The 19,948-nt window shown below is 48.8% G+C and overlaps 1 protein-coding gene across 2 annotated transcripts in view; it reads right to left on the bottom strand.

Moving 5' to 3' along the window:
- The window catches only part of SLC6A11 (solute carrier family 6 member 11), a 117,026-nt gene that overhangs the window by 76,758 nt on the left and 20,320 nt on the right, over positions 1-19,948 (bottom strand). For both annotated transcript variants that reach the window (XM_081822288.1, XM_081822280.1), the window contains exon 5: positions 12,745-12,877. In XM_081822288.1, coding sequence (XP_081678414.1) covers positions 12,745-12,877 — 133 coding nt within the window. The remainder of the gene's footprint in view (positions 1-12,744; positions 12,878-19,948) is intronic.

The following is a 19,948-nucleotide window of genomic DNA, read 5'->3' as shown; positions in this document are numbered from 1 at the left end:
CTTGCTTGGGGTGAAGGAAACTTAACTCTCCTCCATCCAGTGCTAGCATTTCCCAAATGCCAGGGCGAGATTCGAGCTGGACCTTCAACCATGGGCAGAATGTCAGGGTGGAAGGGAAGGCAACCAGACATGACGGGGGAGCTGCTGGGCAGGGGGGTGCCTGTCTTGCTGGGGGAGGCGGGTAGTGGACAGAGGTTTTCTGGGTGGATGAGACCGGTGATTTTGACAGAAGTTTCACACCTTTTAACCTTCCTATCAAAATGACCTCCCACAGGGAAGGAAAACCATATGAATAAAGTATTTCCTTTAGCATTTTCAATGATGGAGAAAAACCGTGAAGTATCCTAAGAGCCCATCGGTCACAGAGCAGCTTATTAGGTCATGGGATATTTGCTCAACGGAATTTAAAAATCATCTTTTGGCAAAATGGGGGAACATACTTTGTGAAGTACTGTTAAATGAAAATGTACAATACTGAATTACATCATCTTATGATTAAACGGGATATAAACTATGGTTACATATGTATAAGGTCAGAAGGAAGCATGTGAACAATCTGGGGAGACCATTCTTTTGCTGTGAAACAGCCACTGCTACAATATTGGTTGCATGATTTTTAGGGACCAGAGTGGGTGCTACAGGTAATGGGGGGCTACTTGAGAGTTCTCAAAGAAGTCATGAAGCAAAAGCCATGGTTAAGGAAGCTGAGTCTGGCAGTGGTGGACAATGGGCCTGGGCAGGGTGCACGGCAGGGTCTCCCTGTGCTATCAGCCCCGTGTAGGTAGGACACCTCTGGACGAGAGCACTGGAAAGACTCTATAACATGCAAGGTAGCTAGGCTACAGTCACATTATTCAAACACCAGTGTACGGGTTTGCTGGGAAGGTGTTTTGTCAATGTGATTAAGGTCCACCACCCGCTGACTTTAAATAAAGCAGATTATCCCAGATGATCTGAGTGTGCCTGATTCCATCAGTTGAAAGGCCTTCGGAGCAGAAATGAGGTTTCCCTAAGGAAGAACCGGCGCCTGTGGGCAGCAGTGTCAGCCCCTGCTGAAGAGTTGCAGCCTGCCCCACAGACGTCACGCCTGCCTGGCCGGCCCCCACAATCAGCAATGCCTCGCACAAAATCTCTGTATCTCCTCCTGGTTCTGCTGCTCTGGGTGAATGCTGACTGACACAGTGGCAACAGAGACGGGGAGGAATGAGGATCTAGCAAGGACTCTGGCGGAAGACTGGCTCCCTGACAACTCGACTACCCTAGACTGAGCTAGCCCATTACTGCCAGGCATACAGCAAGCAGGTGCTCTGTGACTTGCCAGCCCCCCCTCCCCGACTTAGCCATCTACTCCACAATCTGCCCAGGCTCACATCATCTCTCAGTGCTCCCCCGAACACCCCTTTGGGCCTATGCTCATCACCCTTCCCACATCACCCCTGCCTGGAGCTTCCTAGACATGCCGACTCCAGGTCCTCCTCCCCCTCCAGCATGCTCTGGCTGCCAGGCACCCCCCGCCTCAGTTGTTCTCTCACTAGTGACACCAGCCTGGCCACTGACCTGTCACCGCACGCATCATGCTAACCTTGACAGAAGGGGAAACCGAGGCCCTGAGAGATGAAGTGTGTGGTCACACAGCCAGAGAAGGTCATGGTGGCCCTCCCTATATCGCGCAACTGGTAGGTTGTGGGGTGGGACTGTTGACTCCAAACGGTGGCTTATTCTATTCCTCTTCATTGCCGTCTTCATCTCCTTTGCCAGATTCTTGAGGGCAGGATACATAGCACACAGTTCTTTTGTGAGTGCCTAGCACAGTGCTAACATTCAATAGGCACAAAATGTGTACCCACTCGCTTCTGGTTTCGTTCTCCAAAAGCACTGCACTTGGTCTCACACTGACAGCAAAGCCACTCTGACTCTTCTATGCCTGCCATAGGGGAGGGTGGGTTCCTGTTTCCCAGGGAGGCCACCCACGTGGGCGAGCTCTGCAGAGCGCCGGGGACGGGAGGCGCTGCGCTCCATACAGGTTAACAGTGCCCGCTGCCCCCGCCCAGGTCCCCCTCGCAGTGCTCCAACGGGCTTTCTCAGGAGGCAGCCAGCCCTGCAGAACCCCTCCCATCCAGCAACCACTCGGACTTTGGGGGGCCTTTGTGCTTTAATAAAGACGGTATTACTGAGTCGCAAAGCTTCGCTCCTTTCCAACCCTCCGCGCTGCCAGGGTTCCCGCTAAAGGTGAAGCGCTGTCATTCAAGGCCAAAGAAAGGGTTGAATCAAGATGCTAAACTCTTTTGACTTAATGTGACAATCTGTGGCTCTCCCCAAACCACAGTTGTGGGAGAAGCACTCCCAACTGGGCACAAAACCCCTCGGCACTGGCTTCGGGTGTCCTGGGGTTCTGGGGGCCCAAGGGCAGGGATCTCCCTGCGCTGGCCGCCTGGGCTCTCTGCATGCATCTCATGAGCGCTCTAGTTTCCTCTCTGAATGCAGACATCAGCCGGGCCACTGGGAGAGCCCTGCCACCAACGCCGTCCCCGCTTGCTTCGGGCTCAACAAAGGCCACTTGAGAGCCCAGAGACAGCGCTGCCCAGTTCCTTCCCTGGGCCTGTTCTCTTCCCTTTCACACATCTTTCCCTTTTATTTCCCCTGCCCCCTTTACTCCTGCTTTATGCCTCATTGAATCCATTAGCCACTTTATAGGGTGCTCCTGAAGAATAAATTTTCTGTGTGGGGCTCCTGGTTGTTTCCCCGCTGGCGGCTCCAACCCGCCTTGGTTTTGGGGGGGGGAGGCGGTAGAGAAAAAGGCACACGCTCCAGGGAGGAGCCTCCAAGGGCCCCTCAGGGCTGTGCCTCCATGAGGCAGCTCTAGGACAGGCTGCCTGGAATAGGGGCCCTCACCTGCCCAAGGGCCCCACCGTACTCCTTCCCCATAGTGACGGGCTCTGGTCCCCCAAGAGCTTAGGGCACACAGCTTAAGCCCTGTGAACTTTGGTCTTCTCATCTGCAAAATGGGGATGAGAGTCGCCTTTCGCACAGGGTTGCTGTGAGGACTCAGTGGGTTAATGTCATGAGGGCTTTCAAACAGGGCCTGGATCAAACAAAGTGCCACTTAAAGCATTTGCTTTACTATTATCATCATGCAGATGACACGGGCTGTTTAAGAGTCCTTGTGCCACCTCCATCTCCTCTACTTGTTGGTGAATGAAGGAAGGGAAAGGGGAAAAAAATCATTCAAGGTTATTTGCAGCTGTTTCTGTGTGAGTGCATCTGTGTGTGTGTCTGTGTGTGTGTGCGTTCGTGCGTGTGTGTGTGTGTGTTTTCTCTTCTCGTGCCTTGGTGTCCTGGAGCTCTGAAAAGAATAAAAACAGAGCCCCAAAGCAGTGAAAAGGCAGGATTCTTCTTAAAATCCCAGCTAATCCTGCAGCTTCCTTTAAAGTGGCAATAGTAGGAGGCGGGGAAGGGACCAGAACTGTTTTTGCAGTGCCCTCCCCTCCCAACGTCTGCTCCTGGAGACCAGGAAACGAGGGGGAAAAATCCATAAATCATTAACCAAGAGGAGGACAGAAGAAGTTGGGCAGAGGAGACAGCAAAGAACAGGAGCCAGCTGGGGAGGGAGTAGGGAGCAGCATGAGAGGACACCCTGACTATCTGGGGGGCAGGATGGCTGCCTGCAGAGGGCAGAGGCTGGGGTGAGCCACCCCCATTCAAAAGTCCAAGGACTACAAGTTCTTGAACCCCTGTGCACCTTCTGGCCCCATAGAACAAGGATGCCACACCAAAAGTCGTCCGATGCGACCACTTCTCTCTACTGCGCTGCCGCCTCCGCCTTGGTCACCTGCTAACACGGCTCCTACAGCCTCTCTGTCTCCCACTCACCCAGAGCCAGCTTTTCAGGGTGAAAATCAGATTATGCTCCCCCACTTAAGAACTTTCAGTGGCTCTCCATCACACTCAGAATAAAAGCCCGAGCTTTCCCTATGGCCTGCAAGGTCTGACCCCTGCCGATGTCCCCTGCCCATCTCCTACCACCACTAACTCTCTCTGGGCCCCAACTTGCTTGGCTGCACATGAACCAGGTCCTTCCCATTTGAGAACTTCCCATGTGCTGCTCACCTGGTCAATCCTGTCTGAGGGGTTCCCCTGCCCTTGTTCTTTCTTCTCCCATCTTCTCCCGTTTTTCTTCCATCCATAGCATTTCTGTGACTTGTTCATTCTCCATCCCCCCCACCAGGCTGTAAGCTCCGTGGTCGTATGGCTCACTCACCACTGCAAAGAGCCCCAGCCTGGTACCTGGCACACAGTAAGTGTGCAACAGACACTTAACTGGATGCATGAATGAGTGAATGCGCAACGTCTATAGCAAGTGAACATTTGGATACAAGAAATAGCACATCTGGGGGCTAAAAGCGCTGGGGTGAGATATTAAGGATCTTCAGAAGAGCTCCCCATTGCAATTATCACTGTAGCTTTGCAGTTTTTGAAATGGGCCATGCTTTGGGTGACGGCTGTTTATGTTAGTTCCTTGTTAAATGGCAAGGAGTCTGCACGAGTTCATTTAATAGATTACAGATCCACATACATTTTCTGTTAAGTGCCAGAGAGTGAATATTTTAGGCTTTGTGGATCACACAGTCTCTGTCACAACCATTTAACTCTGCAGCACTTAACTCTGCTTACAGAAATGGACGTGGCTGTGTTCCAGTAAAACTTTATTTACAAAAACAGGCCATTGGCCTCATTTGGCTAATCCCTGAATTAGACTAAGGTTTAGCAAAGCCACAAAAGAAGGACAACTAGTAATGACCAGATTTTTCCATCTTCAACAAATATGCATACAGGTATTGGGAAAATATTGCAAAACCATGACATTGCTTCACATGCTATCACTTGATAAAACAGAATGAAAGATAGGAACACACAGAATTTATTTGAAATTGCTGTTTCATAGAATATACAGCATTTCGTTTGTATTATTCTGCATGTCAGCAATATGTTTGTACAAGTGGGAAATTCTAAGAGCAATTTTCACTCCGGAGGTACTGGGGAGCCACCGAGGGCTCAATATTTGTTGCATGTGTGGGTGAGTGAGTAGATGGATGGACAACAAAAACAGAGAGGACAGGATGTTTGCCAGGGGGATTACAAAAGGAGACTTGGTCAATAACTGGATGAGACATAAAGGGACAAGATGTCAAAAATGACTTGGTGGTTTCAGACTTATGAGACCAGGCCAGGAGTGGATGGCAGGGATGGTCAAGATGAATTTGGTTGATGAATAAAAAAAAATTTAAAAAACAATAACAACAACAAAAAAAGGACAAAGCAAAGTTGGTCTTTTCAATGAAAGAACATCTACATGTAAAAAATAAATCTAGACACAGACCTTACTTACATCCTTCACAAAAACCAACTCAAAATGATCACAGACCTAAATATAAAACACAAAACTATAAAGCTCCTAGAAGATAACTAGAGAAAACGCAGCCCCGGCAATGACTTTTTAGACACAACACCAAAGGCAGGATCCATCAAATAGTTGATAGGATACATTTCATTAAAATGAAAAATTTCTGTTCTGCAAAGATAATGTCAAGAGAGTGAGAAGACAAACCAAAGCCTGGAAGAAGACAGTTGCAAGACACACATCTGATAAAGGACTGTCATCTAAAATACACAAAAAACCCTTAAAACTCAACAATAAGAAAGCAGCCCCATTACAAAATGGGCCCAAGACCCTAACAGACACCTCACCAAAGAAGATATACAGATGACAAGTAAGCATATGAAAAGATGCTCTTCATCATGCCATCAGATAAATAAAAATTAAAACAATGAGATACCACTACACACCTATTGGGATGGCCAAAATCCAAAACACTGACAGTACCAAATGTTGGTAAGGATGTAGAGCAATATTAACCATAATTCATTGCTAGTAGGAATGCAAAATGGTACAGCAACTTTGGAAGATAGTTTGGCAGTTTCTTACAAAACAAAACTCGTTGGGGTGCCTGGGTGGTGCAGTCAGTTAAGTGTCCCAACTCCTGGTTTTGGCTCAGGTTGTGATCTCAGGGTCTTGAGGCCGAGACCCACATTGAGCTCTGCACTCCATGTAGAGTCTATTTGGTTCCTCTCACCCTCTCCCTCTGCCCGCCACCCTCACCCCCCACCCTGCTCTCTAAAATAAATAAATAAATAAATCTTAAAAAGAAAACAAAACAAAACTCACTATACAATCCAGCAATCACACTCCTTGGTATTTATCCAAAGGAGTTGAAAACTTATGTCCACACAAAAATCTGCACACAAATGTTTATAATAGCTTTATTCATAATTGCCAAACTCAGAAGTACCCAAAATGTCTATCAATAGGTGAATGGATATGCGCCCCTATGTTTATTCCAGTATTATTTTCAATAGCTAAGATATGGAAGCAACCTAAGTGTCTATCAATAAATGAACAGATAAAGAAGCTGTAATGGAATATTACTCAGCTAGAAAAAGAATGAAATCTTACCATTTGCAACAATATGGATGGACCTAGAGGGTATTAAGCTAAGTGAAGTAAGTCTGACAGAGAAAGACAAATACCATGATTTCACTTATATATGGAATCTAAAAAACAAAACAAATGAATAAACTAACAAAAAGCAGAATCATACCTATACATCCAGAGAACAAACTGATGGTTGCCAGAGGGGAGGTGGGGTAGGGGCATGGGAGATACAGGGTGGAATGAATAAGTCACAGGCACGAAAGGTAAGCACAGGGAACGTAGTCAATGGTATTATAATAGTGTCCTGTGGTGAGAGCAGCTCCACTTATGGGGAACACAGCATAACAGAGAAAGATATTGAATCACCAGGTTGTACACCTGAAATGAATGTAACACTGTGTGTCAACTATACTCAAATAAGCCAATTTTTAAGAAGGTGAATGGATAAACTATAGTACATCCAGACAATGGAATATTATTCAGTGTTAAAAAGAAAGCCATTGAGGGTGCCTGGGTGGCTCAGTTGGTTAAGCGACTGCCTTCGGCTCAGGTCATGATCCTGGAGTCCCGGGATCGAGTCCCACATCGGGCTCCCTGCTCGGCGGGGAGTCTGCTTCTCCCTCTCCCGCTCCCCCCTCTTGTGCTCTTTCTCTCTCTCACTCTCTCTCTCAAATAAAATAAATAAAATCTTAAAAAAAAAAAAAAAGAAAGCCATTGAAAGACACGGAGGAACCTTAAATGCATAGTACTAAGTGAAGGAGGCCAATCTGAAAAGGCCACATACCATATGATTCCAATGATATGATATTCTGCAAAAGTAGAAGCTATGGAGACAGTCAAAAGATGATGGTTGCCAGGGGTTGAGCGCGGGGGAGATGGAAAGATGGAGCATAAAGGATGTTTAGGGCAGTGAGACTATTCTGTAGGATACTCTAAGGGTGGATACCTGTCATTACACATTCATCCAAATGCCCAGAATGTACAGCATCAAGAGTGAGCCCTCATGAAAACTACAGATTTTGGGTGATGATGATGCATCAGTGTAGGTTCATCAATCACAGCAAATGCCCAACTCTGGTGGGGGATTTTGATAACAGGAAGGTTACACATGTGTAGAGTTGGGGGATATATGGGAAATCTCTGTACTTCCTGCTCTATTTTGTTGTGAATCTAAAACTGCTCTAAAAAATAAAGTCTTTAAAAACAAACTACAAAAACCAAGGACACAGAAAAATCACAAAGATGTCTCCATGTTGTGGTCACTTGATTTCAATTATCCAGAGTAAAATTGTTCATCATCCAGAAGATGATAATATACAAACACCTTGGAAGTTTCCTCCTGAAGAAAGCAAGTATCTTAGAATCCTCCATCTTTGCAGAATTTATTAAATAATTGAGAAAGGTTTTTACTTATTTTTCTAATCCAGATTTCTAGCATTTCCAATAGTGCTTAAAGAGAGAGAAAACAATCACTGTGCAGAATTAAAACCGTAGCTGTTGGACTGGGGTAGGGAAATAAACAGCTTTCTGAGTACCTACTGTGTGCTCAGAACTACAATCAACGTGTTCACACTGAGCCTGGATTCCCAGCTGGGGGCATGAGAACAGATGAGGATCAGGCTTAGGGAAGGCAGACAGACTTGGGCTTGAATCCCAGCTCTGCTCCTTCCAAACAGGGTGGCCTTGGGCAAACCGTGCAACCTCTCTGGGCCTCTACTTCCTTATTTGTAAAACAGGGTTTGAACTTAAAAACCAAGATGCCTCCCAGCTCTGACATGCTACGCTCCAATATTCCCGAGCCAATTCTCAGCCATGAGAACCCCCACATTCGTAGCATCTGATTCTCCAACTGTTCTATTGTGAATGCTAGCACTAATACACTGAATTGCAATTGCTTATCTGTCTGTGCCTGCCCTGCTAGGCTGCATGCTCTCTGGGGACAAGATTGCCCACCATCCTCTCTACTGCATCCCAGCACCTTGCAGGGAGCCCCAGGTGCAGGTGGAACTCATTCATTCCACAAATCCTTATTAAAGAAGTTATGTGGCACCTTGCTACGTTCTGAAGCTGGAACCGAGTTAGTGTCTCTCCAACCCAGAGCAGCTTCTTCTGATAGGAGAGGTTGCTCACTCTGATCCTGGGGAGATCCTGAAGCCTGGCCTCTGTGACGTCAGAGGACTGTAAAGCACTTGACTGGGGTGCGGGATAGGACTGCACTGAAGGACATCTGTGGATACTGTCCGTGGAGGGGGCGGGGGATGCTAATGCCAGTGAAAACTCAGGAGCCCACGTGCTGCCTGCTGAGCTGCTGGAGTGGGGCTGGGCCTTCACCTGGGGCCTTGTCACAGACTCATCTGTGATCTACTCACAAACCTGACCCCAAATCTCCACGTAGTCACCAGCTAGCAGGTTGAGCCTGCAATGTCTGCCTCCAGGAGCAGGGGCCATGTTCGCTGAATTAAGTTAAAGCTGGGGTTATAGTTTTTACCTTGGATATAAGAGGGGACCGGGAAACTTTTCTCAAGTTAATGAAATTTCAGAATTTCTGCTGAGGTCTGAGTATGGGAAGCGGGCTGGAACTCAGCCATGTCCTGGACAAGAGCAGAAAAACAGGGTTCTCCTTCCTTGGACAGCCTCATTAAAGTGGCTCTGGCCAGGGCCCCACAGGCAAGAGACAGGGGTGGCAGCTGCCCACTCAGGAAGACTCAGATGACCTGTGTTTATTTTTAGCTGTTTTTGTACAGAACCTGAAAAACCTTTGGACTCTAGGCTTATGTCCAAGGTGAGGTGAACAATAAACAGTAAGAAAATCATCAGCCCTTCTCTTGAGAAGACACCGTGTGCCCATCGGGGACTCCTGGTCCCCTAAAACTGTCAGAACCTCATCATTTATAAACAGCTGAGGAGCTGGGCCACCAGGCTCTAGTTCCTGACCTGACACTTGTCACTTACTGCATGACCTTGGGTAAGTCCCTTCCGCTCTCTGAGCCTCAGTTTCCCGAATGATAAAATAAAGGTGGGGGTGGACCAGATAATTTCCAAAACATCACGCAGCTCTGGAAAACCACATCCCATCCTGGATGCTAACCCTGGTCTTGAGCATAAAATAGAGGGAAGAGCCCCTGAAACCCAGCCTTCAGGAAAATGCTTAATTGGCTCATCTGATTTCAGTATTTCCCTTAAAAGCACCATCTAGATCCAGAGGCAACCAACAACCACTAAGTACCCACTATGCACTAAGCTATCTCATTAACTGCCTCTTTATAGCCAGCCCATAAGAAAACTGTCAGTGTCCCTACCCCACAGATGACAGGCAAGACAGTACACTCATCCAAGGCACAGGCTGTGTGGTCACAAAGGCGTGGGGTCCGCTTCCTACCTGAGGGTCCTTAAGCAAGTTACTTCCTTACTCCCACAAGCTTCGGTTTCCTCATCTGGAACAGAGATAATGATTGCCCCTGTCTCCTGGGTTTGTGCCACGATCTGAATGGAGTGGGCATGTGAAGCACTCAATGATGATTAACCATTACTATTACGAGCATACGATTGCTGCCATCATTACCTTGTCTACTAGAGACGAGAACAAGAAGGCTCAGGCAGAATGTGTGAAAGGACAGCACTCGAAATACCACAATTGTCTAAAATTTGATCAAGTCCAAAGACAGGTAAGATGAGAACAGCTCTGGGTCAGTGTTGAGGTACAAAGTCTTCATGTAACTGAGCCCAGGCTCCTGAACTTCTTACCCTCTGGGTCTCCATCTATAACACAGAGGTAATACCTCCCCAGGTTGTGGGATCCTGTGTGCTAATGTAGATGAAAAAACTCCTGGCAGTGTGCAGTAAGCAGAAGGCTGTGGATGAATGTTCTCTCCCATGCCTTCCCATATGCCTCTTGTGAAATCTCCAAGAAAGCAACCTGGTCCTTCCTTGAAACCCAGTCTCTGCATTAGAATTCTCGACAGACAGGCTTGATGGCCCAGTCAATGGCAAGTGGCCCTATTGTGCATGGGACTCAGCTTCCTCCTGAGGGCTGAGTGGAACCAAATTTTGCTAGGGCCCATATCCTGGGCCCAAGAACTCAGGGCAACATGTGCATGTGGATGACCCAAGCACATGCATGCACTAACACCTTGTCCAACGGCCCTCAAACCCCACTGCACACAACTGCCACCCAGCCAAGCCCACTGGCCTTGGCACTGACTCCCAGGAAAGTTGTAATCTTGATAGAAACAATCATAGTATCAACCATGACACCTCCTCCCTTCCCTTTACAGTTCACAAAGCACTCACACATACATTAACTGGGTAGGGTAGAGGCTACGCTTTATTCATCTTTAGATATCCACTGAATAATGCTGGGTATAGATACCCAGAAACTACTTCTCATATGAATATGTTTTATCTTTATAACAAGATTTTTTTTAAGATCTACCTATTATTCAGCACTTGCCATTAATTACCCACCCTGTAAGACTGGAATATGCATCCTTGCATCTCATCCTGGCAACCACCCCATGAGACAAGCCTCTTATCAATCCCCATTTTGCAGAGGAGGAAACGGAGGCTCAGAGAAGTTAAGCGACGTGCTAAGGTCACAGCTACTGAGTGATAGACCTGAGATGTGAATCCTGATTCCAGACTCTGGTTCTTCACCCCTCTAAGCCATTCTCCTCCTCTTTAGCCAGAAGAGGCAGCAAGAAGGGGAACAGGAGCAAAGTGTATTTAGTCTAAAGAAGTATGTCAATAATGTACTGACTTTTAGATTTGGAAAAACAGAAAAATCCTATTGCTTTCATCGATACAAACTAGAGAAAGCAAAGATCAGCAAAGTCATCTTGGCCGACAGGACATGAGTCTCTGTTCTTTCTCTGATCCCCCAGGCACATTTATGATTCCTTTCTAGTACATCCTCAGCTCCCTTAGAGCCCACAGCATGGGGGCTTGTTGGTATCTGTCTTCTGCTCTCCTAACTTCCCTCCAGCAGGTCCACCTACCTGTCAAACACTTACCACTGTGGGGACTGAGGGAACCATCTTTTGTAAAAGGACCCAGAGTTGTTAAGTTCCCATTTCCATGGAGGTTTGACCTCCAGCCCCTGACCCAGCCAATGGCTTAGAATAAAGGTGATGAGGAAATGCCCACCGGAAACAAGCAGGCAAGGAGTGACATGGTCAGGGTGAACCAGGAGTAAGTAAATCTTCGTGTCCTCTTTCCCACAAGAAAAAATGGAATTTCACAAATGAGGACACTAGTGGGACTGACATTCAGCCAGAGGGTCAAGGCAATAGGGAATGGTGGAGACTGTAGCTAAGCAGAGTGTCCCTAGAAGGGGGTAGCTGCTGCTCAGCTCAGCCAAATGCTGCTGTGTAGGCATGCAGGCCCAGCATCGCCAAAACTTTCAACTTTCCAAAGGATACCAGATTCATATTTCCTTTTTCAACATGAACTCTCTGGATTTTTAAATGTTGGCAACTAATTCTTTACTTTCTTTTCCTAAATAAAACACATGAGTGGGCTGGACTTGTCCATGAGCTACACATACAACCTCTGTATTGATCCTCGTGGCACAGGTGGCTGTGCTAAAGACGTCCCCCTGCTCCCCTAGGTTTCGAGCCTCCCTGGCAGGTAAGTGAGGCCATGCCTTAGGTGCTGGCCAGATGCCTGTGGTAACCTCCTGACCAGGCCCGTCGAGAGTCGTTTGCCTCTCCCATTTCTCTTCCCCGAGGAGACGGAGGCCCTGGAGGCTACGTGGTACAGATAGCACAGCAAGGCAACCAGATGGAAGCATCTGCCCTTCCCTCCACAGACTCCAGGTGGGTGAGGTCTTGGGGCCTGTCAGTGTAGGCAGCCAGCATCGCCTGCCCTCACGCACACCTGGAGCACATATCTTCATTACAAAAACCACACGGTAGTAGTTTAGCGCTTCCAGTGTTCAAAGCACTTTACCTCCCCTTTCCTTGCACAGCTCTCCGTAAGACAGGACAGGATTCGTTATCTCACAGATGAGCGACCTGAGGCTCCGAAGGCAGAACTGAATAGTCCTGACATGTGCGGCAAGTAAGTGGTACACTGGGATTCTAGCTCTGGGCTCCTGAGCGGACTCCCAGTCCAGCGCTCCTCCTACCACCCCCACAGAAGAGCTGACTTTTGCAATGTGAACTCCCTGGCACTCTCTGGGTCACCTGTGATCTCATACAAGGACAGCTCATGTCCTCCCCTGCCCGTGGCTAGTTGCTTCAAGATGCACCTCTTACCTTTCCTGTGGACTTGGTCCCCTTCCAGATGCAGAAGTAGCAGATGGTCCAGGCTGCCAGGAGACACAAGGCCAGCTCCCAGCGGAGGTTCCCAATGTGCTCGATCCCATCTGAGATGGCCAAGACCCGGCGCCTGCAGAGGGGAGTAGGGAGAGTCATGGGTGCTGGAGACCCACCCTGACCCCACCCCCGGCAAAGCTAGTGCTATAGAGGGGCAGGGATGGGCCACCCACTCATTCACCTGCCCTCCACCATTTGCCGAGCACTTCCTCTGAGACAAACCCAGAGCCAGCTCTGGGAACCCCAGAAAAGAACAAGACCCAGGACCCAGGCCTCTGTCGTCATGGATTCACTCATGGGGGAAAAGACAGGCCAGTTAGCAGATGGTTTACGATAAGCATGACAAGGGCTATAACAGAGGAAGTTGTAGGGACTTTGGAAAGACCAAGAAGCATCTAGCCTATCTCGAGGTTGCCAGCAGACTGCAGGACTATCCGTACACATTCCAGGTCCCTCCCTGAGCTGGAGCAATTATACATCCCTGGCCTACTGAACTAAACAGCGGACATTGAACTTGCTTTGGCCAATGGCACCTGTGTGACTTTCAGAGCCAGGTGGTGTGGTTCGACGCCTTCCCTTTTCCCTACTGTTGTTGTCGTGACAGGGTATGTATCAAGATGAAGCCTCTAGAAGCCTGAGTTCCCGAGTGACTACATGAGCCTTTCTGCTACCCCTTGTCAAAGATGTTGTGTGAGCAAGAAAGCAACTTTGTTGCTCTAAGCTACTGAGATCTTTGGAGGTGTTTGTTATCGTGGCAAAAAACAACCAGTCCTGACTGACACAGGGGGTCAGGGAAAGCGTTCTGGAAGAAGTGATATTTGAGCTACACTGTGAAGGATGATGGAATTTAGTCAGGAGAGAGAGGGAGTGAAGGTGGTTATAGATCGAGGGAATAGCCAGAACACAGGGCATGGGATACCTGGGGAAAGCTGGAGCACAGGGATCAGAAGGGAAAAGCAGAAAAGGTAAACAGAGGAGTGTCCCTGGGAGCCTTGAACAGCATGCAGAGAGTAGGGACGTCCCAGAGGGCCCAGGCCACAGGAGGGGGAGGACCCCTGGCTACACTGAGCCAATGCTTCCAGCCACACTCTTCCTTCAGAACCCATCAATTCTTCAGGGTTGACACAGGCCTGGCTCCCAGAGCCCACGCCTGGGGTTTGTGTTTCTTTAAAGTCAAACTCGCCACGCTCCATATTGTGCAGAACCATGGCACCAACACAAACCCCCTCCAAACTCACTCCACGAACCCCATTCTGGCTGCCAAACCACCCCTGCTGGACCACGCCAGTTGCCTCAGCACTCTGGGAACGTCCTTTGAGCAAGCAGCTCCCATCCCACCAAGCATGAAAGCCTCCCTCAGTGTCTGTCTCCCTGGGAATCTGCTCAGGCCTGATTCTGCATTAATTACCCAGTGACACCAATTAGCACTGGTCTACAGGCTCCCTCCGGCCCCAGTCCCTGCTGGAGAAATCAGGCAGGCCCCCAAACAAAATTGGGCTGTGTGTGGCTATGGATTTACTTGAAAGGAAACCAGCCTTCAGACCTATAGCCAGAAGTGGGAATATCCACTTAAAAACACATTTATTGAGCACCTACTATGTACCAGGCACTATATTAATACTGCAGATAAAAAGATAAGCATGTATGGCTTTTGCCCTCTACTAGTATAAGTTGGACAACAACAACAACAAAAAAAGTCCAAGTTATTTAAGGAAGGAGAAAGCCACATAGTTGTAATAGGTTTTTTTTCTTTTTAAAGATTTATTTTAGAGAGAGAGGAGCAGAAGGGGCAGAGGGAGAGGAGCAGAGAATCTCAAGCAGGCTCTGTGCTCAGCTTAGTCTCACAACCCTGAGATCACGACTTGAGCAGAAACCAAGTCCGACACTTAACCGACTCCCCACGCAGGTGCCCAGCAACAGGTTTTTTGTATGTTTTGTTCATTTCTTATGTCTTAGTAGTCTCTGGCTTTAATTCCTTTAAGAACTACAGGCCATTAAATAAAACCTTCAAGAGTATCTATTATCATAACAGAGTAGTGGGCCTCAGAGCATGGTCTTTATGGAGTGCTTGCCAAAAATACAAAAATTCCTGCACCTCGTCCCAGACCCACTGAGCCTGAATCTTGCTGTATGACTCCCTGGCAGCTGCATTTTGCCACATTTCCCCGAGGACTGCTTATGCATGATAAGGCTTCTACACTACAGAAGTAGAGTTTCCTAGCTATGAAGGAATGACCTACAAACTCCACCTGAATAGTATTTTTGAAGAGGACCTGGGGATGGTGTCTGGTATCCTTTGAGAAGCTAGTGAAGGACTGGACTTTCTTCCCGCCAAAATACTGTGATGTACCCACTCACTCCCAGAATTCCGCAGGGAAACCTCAGGGTGCTCGTCAAGTACCTTGTTTCTAGACTAAGAGTCTCCTAGCCGACATATATCTACCACCTTGCAAACTGCCCCCAACAGGAGCCTGAATGCCCAGCAGCTGGTGAATGAGAAGGGTGAAGCCCACACAGGAAAGAAAGCGGGCCAGTGCAGATGGTGTGCTTTTCCCAGTCCACCCCAGGCTCTGAATTTTTCATTAAAGAAACACTTACATGAGGTCCCTACCTAGCACAGGTACACATACACACATGCCTTCTTGTTGATATAGTTGTTTTCTGAACTGGAATTTGAAAACCGGAAATGGCACGGGGGTGGAGGGACAGCGGAGGGGGCAGATCAGCCAGGAGGGAGCTGGCTCAGGTCCCCTCTCTTCCACATTTTGCATGCTGCAAACTTTTGAGTCATGCAGCCTGCCTCGGCGCCCTCTCGCTTAATTGAACAATCTAATTTCCAGAATGGGAAGCAGATTACTAAAAGCTACGCAGGATGAATTGCTCTTTTGTTCCACCAGACACTATTTGAAAACATCCTCAAACTATTCTCCTTAGGTTTTACCAGAGCTGACTCTAACTAGCAATGGACCTTGGGTTTCTAAAGATAGGGGGCTTGGGGGCAGGTTCTCAGCCTGAGGGCTGTGGATTGTTTTGAAACCCACAAGGGCAGCCTTTGAGAGCCAGGGGCTGGGGCACTCAACTCTGGAGACTTGGAGAAGGCACAGCTCTTCCTGGGAAAAAGCTTTCTTAATGACCCTCCCCCATGAAGTGCGGGGACAGGAGAAAGGTCTGAATAAGGAAGAGTTTGCTGCCAACACCCTGGCAAAAAAAGGACCAAGGAACAGACCTCCCAACACTGTCCAGGGAGCAGGAAATGTTGAAGACTAGACGGAACTCTTTGGAGACATTTACTCAAGTTATACTGGACACCTACTATGAGCCAGGAAGGGAAGCAGATCCTTCATGAGGCATATTTTTCAGGACATAAGTGTAGAATATTTCTGGAGATTGCTATCCGGAGACTAAAATCTCAGAACTTGGAGGTATGATGCCTCTGCTTCCCCAGCCCTTGGCACATATAGAAATGGGCTGGGTTCAAATCGAGCTCTGCTCCTTACCGGCTGTGTGACCTTGGGTAAGGGACATCACTTCTCTGAGTCTCAGCTTCTTCATCTGTAAAATGGGAATGACAATACTTCCCTTTGATAGGTTGTCAAGCATCCTCTAACCCTCCCCACAATCCTTGAGGTTAAGTACAATCACCATCATTTCAAAGGTGGGGAAACTGAGGTGCAGAGGGGTTAAGTAACTTTCCCAAAGTCACACCAGGAGCAAGCAACAGCACTGGGATTTGAACCCAGGGCTCCTGGCTCCAAAGCCCACACCTTCAGCCTCAATACTAGCTCCTAGATTCCCCTGTAACATTCCCCTGTAAAATTACCACCTTCCTCTCTTCTTCATAAATTAAAGCTTTGGTAAATGCATGCCCCAAAGCTATATTACATGTCTTTGCATATGACATAAAGGTAGTGCACATGTCCTTCATACATTTATTAATTTATTCAAGTAGCACTTCTCAAGGTGTCTTCAGTGTGCCAGTGTTACAGCTGGGGATCTGTAAAGAGCTCATGTTCTAATGGGGAAAGCAGACAAGAAAACAGAACTGGGCACAGAGAGGGTCAGGACGGAGAAAAGCAGGGACCCTCACTGGGGATCTGGCCAGTAACAAGATGTGGGGGTGGGACTGAGCCAGGGGGTCCTGGAGGGTAGGAGGAGAATTCGCAAAGAAAAGGCAGCGGGAGCATTTGGGGCAGAAAGGCCACCAGGTGCAAAAGGCTGGAATGAAGGCTCAGTGAGGCCAGGGAAGGGCACAGCATGTTGGGTCAGTGTAGCAGAAGCCAGGGTGAGAGGTAGGGGTGAAGACAAGGCTGGAGTGTGAGCAAAGCCTAGACTATGAGCCTTGCTGAGGAGCTGGGGCTTCATCCTGAGGGCAACAGAAGCCTAGTAGAATCTTAAATAGGAGTGAGACCCCGTCTGATACATATTTTGGAAAACTCTCTTTGGCTGCATTGGGAAGAATGGACAGTAAGGGTGGAATGGAGCAGGGCTGCTTTAGTTTGGACACTAAAGGGGGAGGGTCTGGACCAAGATGGGGGAATGGCCCTGGAAGGGAACAAGTGGGCTTGAAAACCGCACAGGCACAAAGTGACTGCCAGGGGGTGGCGGGCAGCAGGGAAGAGGGAGGTCTCAGCTGACATCCAGCTGCATACTTGGATGGATGGGGGGTCATTAGCTGAGCAGGACTGAATCATCAAGCAGGTTGGAGGAGGAGGTGGTAAAGAATCAATCTTTTAGACAGGATGATTTTGAGGGTCTGTGGGACACCCAGGAAGCTGCAATGCCCAGAGGCAACTGGGGCTCTGGCTGTAAAGCCCAGAAAAAAGATGCAGGGAGGAGATTCAGACCTGAGCCATCAGGGTGTGCTGGGAGAGCAGGAGGCTGCCTGGGGAGAGCTGGAGGAGAAAGAGGGAGAGGATGACCTGCCACAGAGCTTCCAGAACCCCAACATTTACAGGGCAGAGAGAGGAAGGGAGGAGCCCTTGCAGCAGACAGACAGGTGTGAGCAGAAAGGCAGGAGAGCAACAGGAGAAGGTGGTCTCCCTGGAGGCAGAGGGCATTCCAGAAGGAGAAGCAGCCCATCTGCCAAGTGCTGCCGGGCAGCCTGGTGGGAGGGAGGGTGTTGCGGGATTTGCCACCAGAAGGGGTGGGTGAGGCAGGGAGAGCAGATCCCTGTGGGACAGACTTCAGGCTGCTGCAGGTGGGGAGCAGACACGTGATGGGACCCTGGTGAGGTGGCTCTTTGGGGAAGTTTGGCTCTCCTGGATCAGAGACCATGGTAGCGAAAAGGGCCACACAGGGTACAAAAGCTGTTCTGCTTATGCCTGTTTTGTTTTGCGGTTGCTGCAGGTGGGATAGTTAATGGGTAAGGGAGTGGGGTGGGGGTCAAACACAGGAGGGGATGGGGTGTAAGGGAGGAGAGGAGGGGTTAGAAGGAATACCCAGGTGGAGATGTTGCCATTTTCTACAGGAACGGGAGGGAAAGAGCTGGGGAAGCCAAGAGGCCAGTCTGAAAGCAAACCATCCTTATTAAGAGACTGTCAGGAGAGAACCGGAAGGCGCTGGCAGTGGACAGGACCATGGCAGGTGCCACTAAATGCCCTACAGCTTGCCACATTTACTCCTTCCTGTGAGGGCATTATTAGACCCATTTTATAGGTGAGGAAACTGAGGCCAAGTGAGGTAAAGCATCTTGCCCAGAGTAGGACTGGAAATCGGGTTCTTCTGGTGCCCCATACCCCTCCCCCGCACCGCTGCCTCCCACTCAAGGCCCCTCCTCCGTCCTTCATGGTCCTAGGGAAATCGCTGGAATCCCAAATCCAGTCCTCAGGCATCACCCTCATTCCCCATCTCAATGTCTCATACCCAGAGAGGCTGGGTCGGGAGAGAAGGAAGCAGCCTCACACCTGGGGCTTCCCTAGCTTCCAGAGCCAGGAATGGTCTGAACCAGGAAAGCAGAGAGGGAGCAGGCAGCCAGGCCCCCCTCCCTCCCACCTCAGAGAACCTGGGAGAGGCTGTGTGGGAACAGCTCCCAGCGTGGCCAGTCGTGGCCAGTCGGCAGGGGAGGCCTCAATGTCTGGCACGGAGCCTGCAAACACATCACCTTTCTTTAACCTGCCATGGAGGACTTGCTGCCAGGGACGCAGAGAGCGCCCCAAAAACCCGCGCTGAGGGTCTGAGCTATAAATAGCCTTGCTGGTCTTCCTTTCTGCTCTCCCCAAGCAACAAACAAGAAAGGGGCCATCACCAAAACAAATGTGCCTTCCCTGCCCCCTCCAGAATCTCTCTGCCTTCAGGGTTCTGCTGTCCCCTCTCTGGGAAGAAAGAAGGCCCCCAGCTCTCCCCACTTACGGGATTTGCTCCTCTGAGCCCCCAGCCGGAGTCCTAAAACCCACTGGAGGCTCAGGGCAAGGAACCCTCTTATCAAGAAATTGCAACTGTTATTCCCATTTAACACATGGGAAAACTGTGGCTTAGGCAAATTAACATGCCCAGAAAGGCTGAGGCAAAACCTGAAGCCACATCTGTTTGACTTCAGAGGCAGAGCTTGGACCCACTGTCTGGTCATGGGGAAGATGGGCCAGAACTGTGTCATTCAGGGAATACAACTAAGGACCCAAGTTGGCCTGAGAAATCCCCATAGGCCAAGCAGAAGTCCCCACCAGCCCCCAAACACACCCTAACTTCTCTACTTTACAGGATTCATTCCTGCTGTTCCCTCTGCCAGGAATGTCTTTCTCAGTTCTCCCAAGCTATAAAAACTCGACCTGTCCTTTAAGCACCCACTCAAATAATACAAAGCCTCACAAAGTGCTTTCTTGGTCCCTAGGGTCAGTCCCTCCTTTCATTTAAAAGTTAAGCAGGCACCTACTATGCGCCAGGCACTCCTAGGTCAGGGGCAACAAACTTTTTCTGTAAAGGGCCAGATAGTAAATATTTTAGGCTCTGCAAGCCATAAGGTCACTGTTCTAACTATACAGCTCTATCCTTGCGGTGTGAAAGCAACCATACAATTTATAAATGAATGAGTGTGGCTATCTTCCAATAAAACTTTTTTTAACAAAAACAGACAGCAGATGGGTTTGGCCAGTAGTCTCCAGACCCCCGTCTTAGGCTAATGCTTTCCAAAGAACACTAATCCCTCAAG

This window comes from Leptonychotes weddellii, chromosome 1 (genome assembly GCF_054177405.1).
Source record: "Leptonychotes weddellii isolate Sample4059 chromosome 1, ASM5417740v2, whole genome shotgun sequence".
Classification (NCBI taxonomy): Eukaryota; Metazoa; Chordata; class Mammalia; order Carnivora; family Phocidae; genus Leptonychotes; species Leptonychotes weddellii.
Note: the sequence above shows the minus strand (reverse complement) of the source record. Positions and strands in the feature narration are given on the sequence as shown.